This window comes from Rhea pennata, chromosome 15 (assembly GCF_028389875.1).
Source record: "Rhea pennata isolate bPtePen1 chromosome 15, bPtePen1.pri, whole genome shotgun sequence".
NCBI classification, from domain to species: Eukaryota; Metazoa; Chordata; class Aves; order Rheiformes; family Rheidae; genus Rhea; species Rhea pennata.
In genome coordinates this window covers 9,043,855-9,056,964 of record NC_084677.1, presented here as the reverse complement: position 1 = coordinate 9,056,964, position 13,110 = coordinate 9,043,855, and the positions used below count along the sequence as shown (strand labels likewise).

General features: G+C 32.9%; 1 protein-coding gene across 3 annotated transcripts in view; it reads left to right on the top strand.

Annotated features, from left to right (window-relative positions):
* Positions 1–13,110, top strand: part of SNX29 (sorting nexin 29) — a 138,235-nt gene that overhangs the window by 76,423 nt on the left and 48,702 nt on the right. For all 3 annotated transcript variants that reach the window (XM_062588537.1, XM_062588539.1, XM_062588538.1), the window contains one exon: positions 8,954–9,094. In XM_062588537.1, the coding sequence (XP_062444521.1) occupies positions 8,954–9,094 (141 nt within the window). The remainder of the gene's footprint in view (positions 1–8,953; positions 9,095–13,110) is intronic.

The following is a 13,110-nucleotide window of genomic DNA, read 5'->3' as shown; positions in this document are numbered from 1 at the left end:
TGCATTTCATTTGTTTGGATACATAATACAAAGATGAGGACATAACTTGCATCCAGTATTTGAGAGTTCCTGTTCGATATGGGACTTGAACAGTATCATTGGAAGAAGAATTGGAAGACAGAATAAGTAAGTTATCTGATTTACATGCTGGCTGGTGAGGAATCTTCCCTCCTTCCGCTGGTAAAAGCACCTAGAATTTTCTATTTGGAGAAAAATGGTGTCACTTCTGTCACTATACTTATTTTCTGTTCTGCAGAGCGTTCTTTCAATGTAGTGTTTATAATGCATTACAATGACTGTATCAGTTCAAAGCACATATTTGTGAAATAGTACTAAGCATTTTTGGGTATTATAAGTAATATTTCACTGTTAAAGAGAGCTAATTATGTGATCATTTGAAAGCTTGTATGCTAATACAAAGTATTTTTAAAAAGAGGCATGCTGCTTTTGTTTTTGTATTGTCCAGGAACTTTAGTGCTAATCTGTTGAGTAACAGGTGAACTATGGCTATAGATACACAGTGAGTGTAAGTTGTATGTAGGTAATTGAGTTGGATAGACTTAAAAAGCATTTTTCTGTTTATTAGAACAATGTTGCCATTTTTTTAAAGTTCATGTTTGGTTGTGCATTCTTTCACATATTTGACATTGTATTACTCATTTTTATGAGCTATCTTACTAAAAAATTGAAGATAATACATTTTAGTTTATTTACTATGTTTAATAATGTTTATGGTATCTGTGCAATTAAAAATAAGTTTTGTTGAGATAAAAGCTTGCTCCCTCTAATTGATCATATCTCTCTGGTGAGTGTACATTAGAAAGGGAAACAAAAACCTGCTTGTATTACAGCTAAAAAGTTGTTTTGTTTTTTTCATTACACTTGTATGATTACTGCAGAAATTCTTAAATTTTATTACTTTCAAAGGGGGAACTTAACTATAAATGGACTCTTACAGCTGTGTCAAAATATAATTTGCATTTTGGTTCTTTTCTAACACTCTGAGGAAACTTTAGAGAATTCGCTTTCAATTTATATTCCAAACAGTCAAGAAATGTAGTTGCTAATTCCTTTTTTGTTCTATATTTTCCCCTTCAGTTTCATACCTTTGGTTTCTTGCGTGTTGAGTGCAGAAGTCATTTTGATAAAATCTTCCTAAACAGATTGAAATTTATCACTACACTCAGAAAAGCACACTATGAAGTAGAGAGGAAAAATTTGTATATTCCAGTCTCCAGAAAATAATTTTCTTTAATTTTAACCAAAGTCTTGTTTATTTGGGGTTCCTGAATAATCAGGATGTATATTGAGGTTAAGGAAGAACAGTTAATTTTAAGAGTTTTTACAACTGAGGAATTCAGCAGTATTTATAGACAGAGAAAAAGTTCAATCAAAGCCGTTGAGAATTTTGTTAGTACATGACAAAATAACAAAAATTAGTATAATGGTTTATATCCTATCTACATCAAAATGCACTGTAGAAGATTTTGGGCCATGTGCTCTTAAAGGGCTGATTAGTTCATGCCTTTGTAAGTCTGCCATAAACACTTGATTGTGATAAGATCATAGTTAAAAGGAGAGCAGTCAAATAATTACTAAGCAAAGAAAGAAATTCTGTATTCTTAGATAATGTAGAAATAGTGACTGCTTTCAACTAAATATTTGAGGCAATAGTGAAAGAATAATGATCGTATTTAAACTATAAAATAGCTCTGTACTATGAAATGAAATTCTATTATACCTTATTTCTAGAAAACTGTATGATTTATTTGCTTTGCTTAATTGTTTGAGATTATAGAAAGAAAATATCAGGGAACGTAAGAAAACAAATCACCAGTGTATAAAATGGTTGTCTGTTCTTTGTTATAGAACTTAATTATTTGAAAATGTAGCTTATTACTTGTTTTTCTATTTTCATCTTCTGCAATCTTACATGCTATATATTAACGGTCATCTAACTCATAACATTTACTTTTCGTAGCTTTCCTCTCACTTGCTTTTAGAACTGTGAAATAGAGTTAGCCCCTACAAGTAATCTCTAGTTGCTGGACTTGATATTCTGGCAAAGAGCTAGTTTAAACTGCAGAACTGCAATCTCAGAGGAAACAAAAGTTGATGTTCTTCCTGGGATGGACGTCAAAAAGATTCCTGAGCCATTTGCTGGTGTATTATATAAACCAGGAAGACAGTTTCTGAAAACATACTTCTAATATTCAAGTTATGATTACTGTTTGTCTACTTTCTCAGCATAAATTAGCAAGCACTAATTTCAGACCACCTCACTAGCCTCAATACTTCAGATAAGTCCTTCTATGCTGGGAGGATTCCTTTGTTTTGCAGATTTGTGCTGATATAGTCAACAGTTTCCTTAGCATAAACCGTCTTCCAGGAGCTCAATTGCTAGTCCCTGAAGCATCACTGTTGAAATCATGTATATTGCATGGAGAATACTCGCTCAATGATTTTGATCAGAGTTTAAATAATGGCATTATTATCATTATCATCATTGTAAACCAACATATGGAAAACAGGAAAAAGTAATAGTTAAAGAGAAGCTAATCCTAGAACGTCTGCGCCTCCCATTAAAATGAATGAATGCTCCCCCTTCCGCAGAAAGACTGTTCTGTAATCTTTCTTGGATTATGTTAATAAAAATCTACAGAAGTGCAGTTAGGTTAATTTATTAATATTAAGTTAGAACTACCTGGGAATTGTTTCACTAGATATTTATTTTTACGAATATTTCCATTTTCTATGATGTGTATAACACCAGAAAGATTTGTTTCTGCAGCTGTTACATCGTGGGGCTGTCTAAACAAAATCTGCTGGTAGTCTTATCCATAGCTTTATGGTCTTTATATTTGTGTAGTTTGGTGTTGCTAGGAATTGTGCTTATAATGAAGGAACAAAATGTATAAACCCAACTAACCATCCAGAAACACTTTACCCTTCCCCAGTAAGAATTTATGATGAACAGTTCATTTATTAACACCATAATTTAATTTTTCTATGTACATAAATACAGTGTTTGTGAAAATTTGGCTTAATGATATAAGAACAATTGAGATTAATTCTGAAGATAATATTGCAACACTTTACACAAATCTAAAAACAGTCATATGTTTTAGATTAATTTTATAGCAATTCTTGACTCTTACATATATATTAAGCTATATGCCTATCTATCTAAATACAATACTTTGTGCCCTCAAATAAACTACACAGTATACTTCTTGCAAATGAAGACATGCATAAACTCAGTAATCCTCTTAGAGAATCAGTAGAGAAATTGTATTGTTGTTAATTCTAATTCTAATGTTATGAGTGAGAGTTTTGCTTTATAGTTCAGAGCACTGAAATTCTTGCCTCTTAAATTTCTTTGACAATTTTATTCGTGATTTTCTTATCAATTTACTATGGGAAGCTTATAGTGGAGGTGATGAAAGTGGTAAACGAGGATAGGTAGTTGAAGAAAGCTTTTAATGCAGATGAGTTCTTGTCTCCTGTTACTACCTTCAGCTTTCTGTAATTATGAACTTGACTTTTGGAAGATCATGTTTTTGCTTGATGTTCCCTACCCACAGTTGTGGCAAAAGAGGATATCTTTTTATGATGCTATTTAATAGTGTAGTTGTTTAAGAATGAAAAGCCCTTTTCCGCTGTTGTTAAGGTTAGTAAGAGATACGAGGATTTTTTTTGTCATTTGTTTTCTCTCTTGCAACACAAGTAACTTACAATAGGGTTAAAATATTTTAAAAGATGATTTTAGACATTAAACACATTAATTTTTTGCAGTTTTCACCTGACATGGAATTATTATTGTTTTATTGTATCTAATACAATATACAGTTAGGTTGACTGTTTGAAAGGCAAGAGGTAAAGGAGATGTTTGGTTTCATTGGTGGATCCTGCCTGTAAGAGGAAGTGCTGAAAAGCTTGCAGTTTCAGCTTCCTCTGTATCATCTTCTTGCATTGTTTCTATTGGCTTTTCTTACCCAACAAGGTAACAGAACAAGTGTATCAATAAAGGAAGTCAAAGGGTTGTTTGGTCTGAACTATTTTATGCTGCCTGGGAAAGCAAAAAGACAGAATTAAGATGTTTTAATTAAGAATTAATTATAACATCTCCCTCCTGGTGCAATCACTTCCTCCATCCTTCTGGCAAACAGGGTTCAAATTTAGTTCTAGAAGAACAGCATAAAATCCATTTAAGGACTGTCATTCATTCAATGGTTTACTATGCTGAGGCTAGCAATACACTTAAGATATGTGTTCTGTTTTGATGGGCAGGTTTGATTATTTTCTCATCTGCTTTTATCTTAATCTACTTTATCTGAGCAGATGTTTTTCTAGCTGACCAAAATTACATCTCATCTTACAAAAACATTTCATAGCCTTTTTTACCGAGAATGAAACTCCAGCAGAAATGGAAGTATCCCTAGTAATTTGTTCTTTACTTTCCTCTTTCTTACTGTAGTGCATATTAAAATGTAAAGATAAAACTGTGGGCCAGCAATACTTCAATTATTTGAAGTATTAATTAAATTCAAAGGAAAACTTTCATGAATCCATGGAAATAGCTCAGCTGAATTCATATTAAGAAAATGGTGCTGGTTTCCTGAGTGTATTTTTATTTTCATGATGATTTGGGTCCAGTTGCAGATTTTTCTGATGGTCATCACAGGCTTGGGCATTGATTTGAAAAGCATATGTAACGAACAGTAGAATGTCCAGAATGTCCAGCTTTAGTAGAGCAGAAAAAGAAATAAGAAAGATAATAGTGAAGAAGTGACATTAGAGTTGCTTTTTTTTTCTTCTTCCTCTCATTTTATTCCTTTTTTTTTTTTTTTTTTTTTTTAATGATGTATAGTCAGGCACTTCCTAGTGTTAGGCAGAAAATACATAGTAGTTGTAGCAAATGTTACAGCAGCTTCATTAATGTAGGTGAGCTCTTTTGCATTCCTTATATTGCATGTCACATTTTTTCTTTTTTTGTGTCTAAGGAAAACTGTGACCTTGAGCAGTACAGGATTGATTCTCTTCAGGCTTTCTCAGTATCCTTTGTGGCCTTTGAAGTGTTCTGCTCTTGGAGTTCTCTTGTGTTTTTTTGCTATTGAATTTTCTGTGTAGTATGGCAGAGCTTGATGCATACCTTCCCATAAGCATTATTCTCTCCTCTGTGACATTTTTCTTGCCGCTGGAATGGGAGAACAATTGACACGGACTTTAACTCTAGGAGTTTTATATTTTTGGAGCTCCTATCTATACAGATTTCTCTGGCTAGAATCTGCTTTTTTTGTTATGTCTTCAGATCATCCTGTAAGGAAATGTGAGCCATATTTCTAAGGAAGATTCAGAAATAACTTTGTTTAGGGAAATTCCTACCTGATGCTTAATCTGGCATCCCTGTAACCATGCATGTCTGTGCAACAGAAGATGATCCTTTGTAGTATCCCATTCAGTGTTGTTTCCTACCTATTTTGCTAGAGAGAGAGACACACACAAAACAAATGTAAAATAAATGTATGCATCCAGAAGAAAACCTACCTGTATTAAACTTCTACAGCTCTGATGAAATGATTGGATTATAATAATTTAATCAGTCAGGGCACATAGGGGTCTGGAGAAAGTTGGAATTTTGACCTTTGTTCTTTCTTCTCCTCGAGTTTCTGTATGTAAGTGGTGAGAAACCGTGTCATTAGTTACTAATCTGTTTCCAGTATCTGTTAACAGCATTTTTGACTTAGTAGTTCTTAAAGATTCCTTAACCTACTAGAGAGGCTTTTGGTTCATAAAACAGTAACATGAGACTAAGGCTCATGAATTTCAGTATAGCCGTTAATCTAGTACTTTCAAATTAGTTCTCAGAAGTTTTTAGTCATTTCAGTAATCAAGTTGTCAGGTAGTTTACTGAAAAACAATCTATTCTTAAATTATTAGCTGTTTTAGCTTTTTGTCTTCAAATCTTTGACTTCAGTCATGTTTGTGATGAGGAAAATAATTTTTTTTTCCTGTCAGCTGTTGTAAATTATAGCTACAAAGAGAGGTCACTAGTCAGTCTTTGTATGGGAGACGTAATTGGAAAGCGCTCCTAAATCACAAACAGAACTTACTTGTTTTTTTGATGTACAAGAAGATACTAAAGTGATTTTTTTTTTTGCCTACAATGAAATAACCATTCTGAGAGTGATTTTATTTTGCTCTGTAAATGGGTTCTTTGCCTTGAATATTACTTAATTAGTTTAGGAAATGGATCATTTTAGGAAAACATGGGCATTTGGAAGGAAATGTAGCGATTTGAAATTGATTTCTAAATTGATCAAGGAATGACCCTGAGCATTGTCCTTTAAACTTTCTAGAATGTCATGGTAAAATACTGTTCCATAACTTTGTTTAGATTTTTTTTCTGTAGTAGGAAGTAATGTTCCTCTAAGGTACAGTGTGGTAATTCAAGACAAGCATAGACAAGAGGCTGATTTTAAACTAGTTCAATGAAGGGAATTTTTAGTACAGTTTAGCATTCATCGAACTTCCCATCATTACTCACCTCGTCTCCTCCTTCGTGCCTGACAAATTCTCCTTAGCTGATTTGAATATCACCTGCAGCCTAGCATCTTTTGTCACATCCTGTGATTCATTCCTTATCTCCCACACCGGTTTTTCCCAATCCCCCATATTTTACTCCCTATTGTCATTTTCTTTCTTCAGAAATCCTGTTCTAAAAATCTATATATCTCTGTTTTCCCTGCATATCTCTTATTTCAGAATCTGCTTTCCTCTGACCTCCTTGCCATATAGACTCTGTACACTCCACTATCTTCCCCCCACCCAAATAAATTATGCAGTTTGTCTACATTTGAAATTGTACTGGAATAGCTGGAAGAACTGATGTGAGTGGGATAGGAGTGGAGGAGAGTCTGCTACAAACTTGATTTCTTTGATTCCTACCTAGGTAATTACAGAGTGGTGGAATGCTTTTGTGACCAGAGTAATGGGCTTTTGTATTTGTCTGTTCATGCCTTTGGGTTTCAGTTTTTCATCAAAATAAGGATTTTTAAAAAAAAACTCTTGATTACTAGTATGTTTTTTGAATAATTAAGCTTTGATATTAAAAGCTATTTTGCTAGAAACAGAGGAAATTAAGTAGAGTGCCGATTATGCTTTGCATGGCCAGTTTTAATTCTGATAAATCTACTGTTTTGCAGATTCTCTGGTTTTCTTGATTACAGCTCTAGTTTACAATTTAGACCAAGTCATAATTGTTGTGAAGAAATACTCTTTATTAAAAAATAAGACTTAATATTAAAATGATAAATTGGTTTCCTCTTGTCATTTCTCCATGGTATGTAAAAGATAATACAGTGGCTGTTCCCATGTGGCTGTGAACAAACGGCCGGTGATATAGGAAGGACCACTGAGCTTGGAACCTAATTCTGGATTTGTCAGAGGCTTCACGAGCAAATTACAAGTTTTTTTTCATTGAAAACTTTTACTCCAACTACAAGGTCCTTAGACCGATTGGACAATTTCAAACATACTAGATGGAGAATTAGGTATCTCCAATATAATTACTTGCCTATCATTTTTATGAATAGATGTCTATAGAGATAGGAGGAATTCTTAACGAGCTCCAACCAAAGAAAGGCTGTATAAACTAGTTTTGTGGGAGAAAGCATTTACTAGGCATCACTGGATCTCCTCTCAAATATTGAGTCCTTAGTAAAAGTTTGCTTTTTTTCTAGGACTCAGCAAATCTAGAGGAGAAAGACCTAATAACTGTCTCAGCAAAAAAAGCTTCAATTCAGAGTTGGAATCAACCATGTTGAAATCCAAATGTCATTAGTTCTAGTACTCAGGAAAATACAGATGTATTGCCCACTCTGTGTAATGGTCACTGGCATTGCTTTTTTAGATAAGCCATTCTCCTGGTACTCAGCTTGCGATGTAATTTACTGCTTTTGGCTGGAGAACTGAGGCATTGTTGTGCCATTCATTCCAGTCCAACTTTACTCATGATGCAAAATACTGACATCACTAGCACTTTTAAAAAGGAAAGGGGGGGGGAGAGAATGAGATATTACTGAAAATGCCAAGAAAAAGACCATGCAATCAAAAATTCCAGACCTTGAGTTTTGCTACTTGGTTTGTTGTTTCTGAGCCATGCTCTTTCTCTGTTCTTCTAAACTGTGAATTTAAAAATGTGAGGAAAGATTTTTCCCTAGCAATGCATGAAATCTTAGCATTCTGTGAGTATGTTGCTTTTACATGAAATTTTCCTAGAGATTATGAATATTTATCATATAAATGGTAATATGCTCATGAAATAATTGTGTTAAAACCCACCAGAATTGCAAAGTCTACAGCTGTGTTGAATTATACTTAATGCCCTATAGAAGCAGTAAGAATGAACAGTTTTTATTTTCTAAACAATAACATTTCTAGTTAATTTTACAAATATACTTTTTTGGAAAGTAAATTAAGATTCAAAATTTGGCTCTGGATAGAAGTATGTTTTCCAATTCTGATGCTACAGAGCCAATTTAAAAGGTTGCAAAACTGTATTGAGTACATAGAAATTAATTTTATAGTGGTACTCAAGGTTCCTCCCCCCAGCCAATAGAATGTGCTGGAAACCATGGTAACAAAAAGCGCTACCACTGTTGTCCCAGAATCTTGTTATGATGAGCAAGCTAAGTTTATCTTGATGATATAATAATAAAAAAGAATGAAAGGAGGATAGGAAAGGAAGCAGAGAATTAGATTAATGACCTCTTGAACAGAAACAGTAAATGTACAAACAGATGTATCTGTGGATACATGATCTTGAAACTCCTGGTACCATTGCATCTTAAAGGTGAAGGTGTTACTCTGTGAGCTTTAAAGAGTAAAGGAGACAAAATTAATTCAACAAATTTTCATTAAATTGTTTCTTTCTTTGTCTATTGTTTGGCAGGTTTATATTAGGATAAAGGATGATGAATGGAATGTGTATCGAAGATATGCAGAGTTCAGAAGCCTGCATCATAAATTACAGAATAAATACCAGCAAGTGAGGACTTTTAACTTTCCACCAAAAAAGGCCATCGGAAACAAGGTACCTAAAAGAATATGTAATATCAGTAAAGATTGAGGAGGGGTTAAAAAAAAAAAAAATTACTTACACACAGAAGAAAGTGATGGTTATCATTATTTTTTTTTTAACACTTGCTAGGCAATACTTATTTTTATACAGAATTTCTCATCATCAACTGCAGGCTTATATGTAATATTACCCTGACTCTTGCAATAAGAAAATTGTTCATTAAATGATATATTGATAACATCTACAGTAGACAAATATGCTGTAGACAGTACACACAGTAGGCAAAAGTACTGTACTGTATATATAAGATGGAATCTCTACTCCAGTCTTTTTCTTTTATTTTTTTTCTTTTAGTGTCTTATCCCCTCTATCCCAGCTTCTGATTGATTGATTGATTAATTTTTAATAGTGTTACAGCCTTGATAACTATTCATTTTTATTCCTTTATTTTGTAATTCACTAAGCTATTCATTTCACTGCTATTTCATCAAAACAGTTTTTATCAGTTGCTACAATAGATTTTCAATTTAATACACTTAAGCAATCAGTTTATCGTTTTCTCACTTATATAGATGATCCACTGTGTAGACTGAAATGATCTGAATTTTTTTTTTAATTACTCAGTCCAGATATTTCAGTGAAAGTAGTATGTATTAACAAGTAATTAAGAGTAGCTGCCATGTAGTTGTCATTCTGATCTTTTAATTTTATTGTCTAACGAGTTCTTTAATTCCTTTTCTCTTTTACTAAGATGCTGTTTTCCTTAAACACACATTGGCTAAGGCTTAAAACATTTCTGGACAATTTTTAAAATTTTACATTATTTGGGGGAACTGTGTGGATGTTAGATGCTGTTTTTGAAAAAACTGTGTGTACACACACACGTACATACATATATATGTACATACCATTTTATGATTCCACAACTTATTGATATGTATTAGTCAAGAAGACAGCATATCAGTGCTTGATTATTTGCTTTGATGTTAATTTGTTAGCATTCCACTATTAATCTGTAAAGAATAACAGTAAAATGCCAAGTTTTGGGTTATTTTTATTTAAAAAAATTCTGAATAAGAAAAAGTAGGTGTTAGCATTCTGAAGGCTTGGGCTAGTTATCTGTTGTAGCTTTAGACAAATTAGAAACAGTAAAATAGTTATTAGTACTTTAAAGACACTAAAAGAGAGAGCGTCACTAGCAACAAAGGTTATGTAATCCTTAATCACTGAAACTTTAAAATGTTTAAGAGCTTAAATCAAAGGCAAAAAATCTACAATATGCTTCGTATATCCAGTAAGGACTGAGAAGAAGTATAATCAGAGTAATTCATCTTTGCAGTCAAGGAACAACCTGAAAAAAAAAATTAACACAAGTAAAATATTTGATATTCAAATCATGCTTATGACAAACTTACATGCTAAGCCACTGAGTACTTAAATCATCATTCCTAATGTTAACTGAATTTGTTTCCTTCTATGTTGAATTTCATCCTTTTTGTTCTTTTCATTTATGTGCCTTAGTATTGTTGGTTCTTGTCTCAAATATTTTAAAAATAATAATCATGGTGAACAGTTTTAATGATTAAAAGGAGGCTGAAATAATGAGTAAAGTACTTGCCAAAAGATCTTCATATTTCCTATCTTTATGACATATTCGACTTATGACCACATTAATACTTGCATTGATAAAATGTCAGAATCATTCTAATTTAATTTTTCTTGCAACTTTGTAGGGAATGAAAATCACTGTTGCTAATTTGTATGAGGTAATATTAAAAAAAAAAAAAAAAGGAAAAGATCATGTTTATAAATTCCTTAATAGCATTCAGATTTAAGTGAATAATGATTGTGAATATTTAAAGGTTTAAATGTTTAAAGATCTGAATTCAAATATTTTTTCCAATGCTCCCATTAAAATGAGTAGGTGAGCTTGGCACGCATGACAGAAAGTAAGAAGTAATGTACATAATTTGGAATAGAGAGAGGTGATATAGGTATATATGGAATTTATCAATAAAATCTGTGGGTCTCTTTACTTGACATAAATGAGGTCCAGAGTTAATATATTTGCTGACTGGCTGTAAGTTACCAAATGAAAGTGCTTATGAAAGTTTTCCTACTTTTCCATGTAGTAGAAGATTCTACACTTTTTAATTCCTTTTCTACTGGATAATTTTATAATAGAAATAATGTATTTTCTTCTATGTTACATAACTGATTTTCATTTTTGAAGTGCTGGAGTATCAGCCACTTTAGTAAATAATGAAAATCTTTTTGAGCTTTTTGATATTCTTCAGTCCTTAATTATTTTAAATACTGACTGAATTATCACTGGTACAGCTGAAACATAAAACTTTTAACAATTGGGCAACTCATTAGAAAATTTGCATTGCAGTTTCATTCAGTGCTTTATCTGTGCTGAAATTCTGCCTTAATCATACATAAAACTGCAATCACTTTGTCTCATATCAGATGGTTAGAAAAAGTAACTGTTTTTAAGAGTATAAATGGATGCTATCCATCTTGCTTCCTGAAGTGGACTGTGAGGACACACATGCCAGTTGTGTACTTGACGTTGATCAGTAGTTATGCTTCTGGAAACCTACTGCAAATCACATAATGGTGTTTTTACGTCAGGTTTCCAAGGATTTACCTCAATATATCACACACGAGCTTATTTCACAGCACATTATGTAGGCAAATTCTTGTCCTTTAAATGATGCCATTATTGATGTCATGTTGTGGTATGTATGGCATTTAGGATTTAGGATGCATCTTTTTGTGCAATAAGATAGATCATGCTGCATGAACAACTACCCTCCAGATGTAGCAGAAATAGTAGCCTCTTCAAAAACATTACACTCTGACTGCCTGAGATGGGTTAATGGCCTTGAGATGACACACCTCACCATACTAGAGGAAGCTGAAGTAATGGGAAGTTTGAAAATTTCAGTGTAAAATTAAATAATACGTGTGGGAATATCTATCTTTCTTGGAATTTATATAGACTTTGGAGTTTAGGATGAAGGTACTGCACAGAATCTTACCAGTTAAAATGTGTGGTAGTAAACATTGAAAGAGATATTGTCAATACTTTTTCATTTCTTTTTTTAAAAAAACTTTTGTATTGCTACCAAAACATGTTTTCTTGTAGGTATCCTGATAGATTTTGGCAGAAATTATTTCTCTCTGACACTGCTTATAATAGAATTGCAGCTGTCTTTCTGTTTCCAGATTAATCAATATGATCTTAAATCTGTGCCTGAAGAACAGTTTTTGTAGCTAAATTCTACTAAAAAGCATCTCTACTTAGTTTAGGTCAGACTATAATTTTGATAGCCTATGCAAATCTGTAGTATTGTTAGGTTCCTGAATAGCATGTTGATAAAACTTATTCCTCCATTTTGTAATGGCTAAAAAATGACTATTTTATAAGTTCTAGCAAATGATATGTGCTTTTATTTTCTTCAGGTCTGTACCTCAATGATGTTATTCACTGCACATCTTCAATACACTGTGCTTGTCACTGTGATGCTAATTAAGATCATATGCCTCTTCTAAACGTTAGTGGCACTAAAAAAAGGCTTTACTATAACCAATACCTCCCTTGATGCCTGCACTGAGTTTGTGGTTCAGTTAAGTGCCTCAGATTTAGGGAACCTCCAAGACCACAAAGAGGACACCATGTTCTATGGAATGACTTGGAACCAGTGGTGCAGAAAGTCACAAAACAGTATCCAGTAGGCTACTATGCAAAGTACTGGAGGACTGATGAAGGAATTTGCCCAAATGACAGTCACTTAGAAAAAAAAAAAAACATAGGATGCTCTTAATTTTCCTGCCTACAACAATAGAAATCAGGGCGATCATGTTTAAATGCAAAGCTAAAGCTTGACAAAGACAAAATGCAGAAAGAAAGCAGTATTTCAGCTGAATTAGAATTTTAAAACATGAGAAAATCAGATGCTTATTATTGCTGATATAGTTTCATCAGTAGTAAAATGTGAAATATTTAACAATCATAAAAC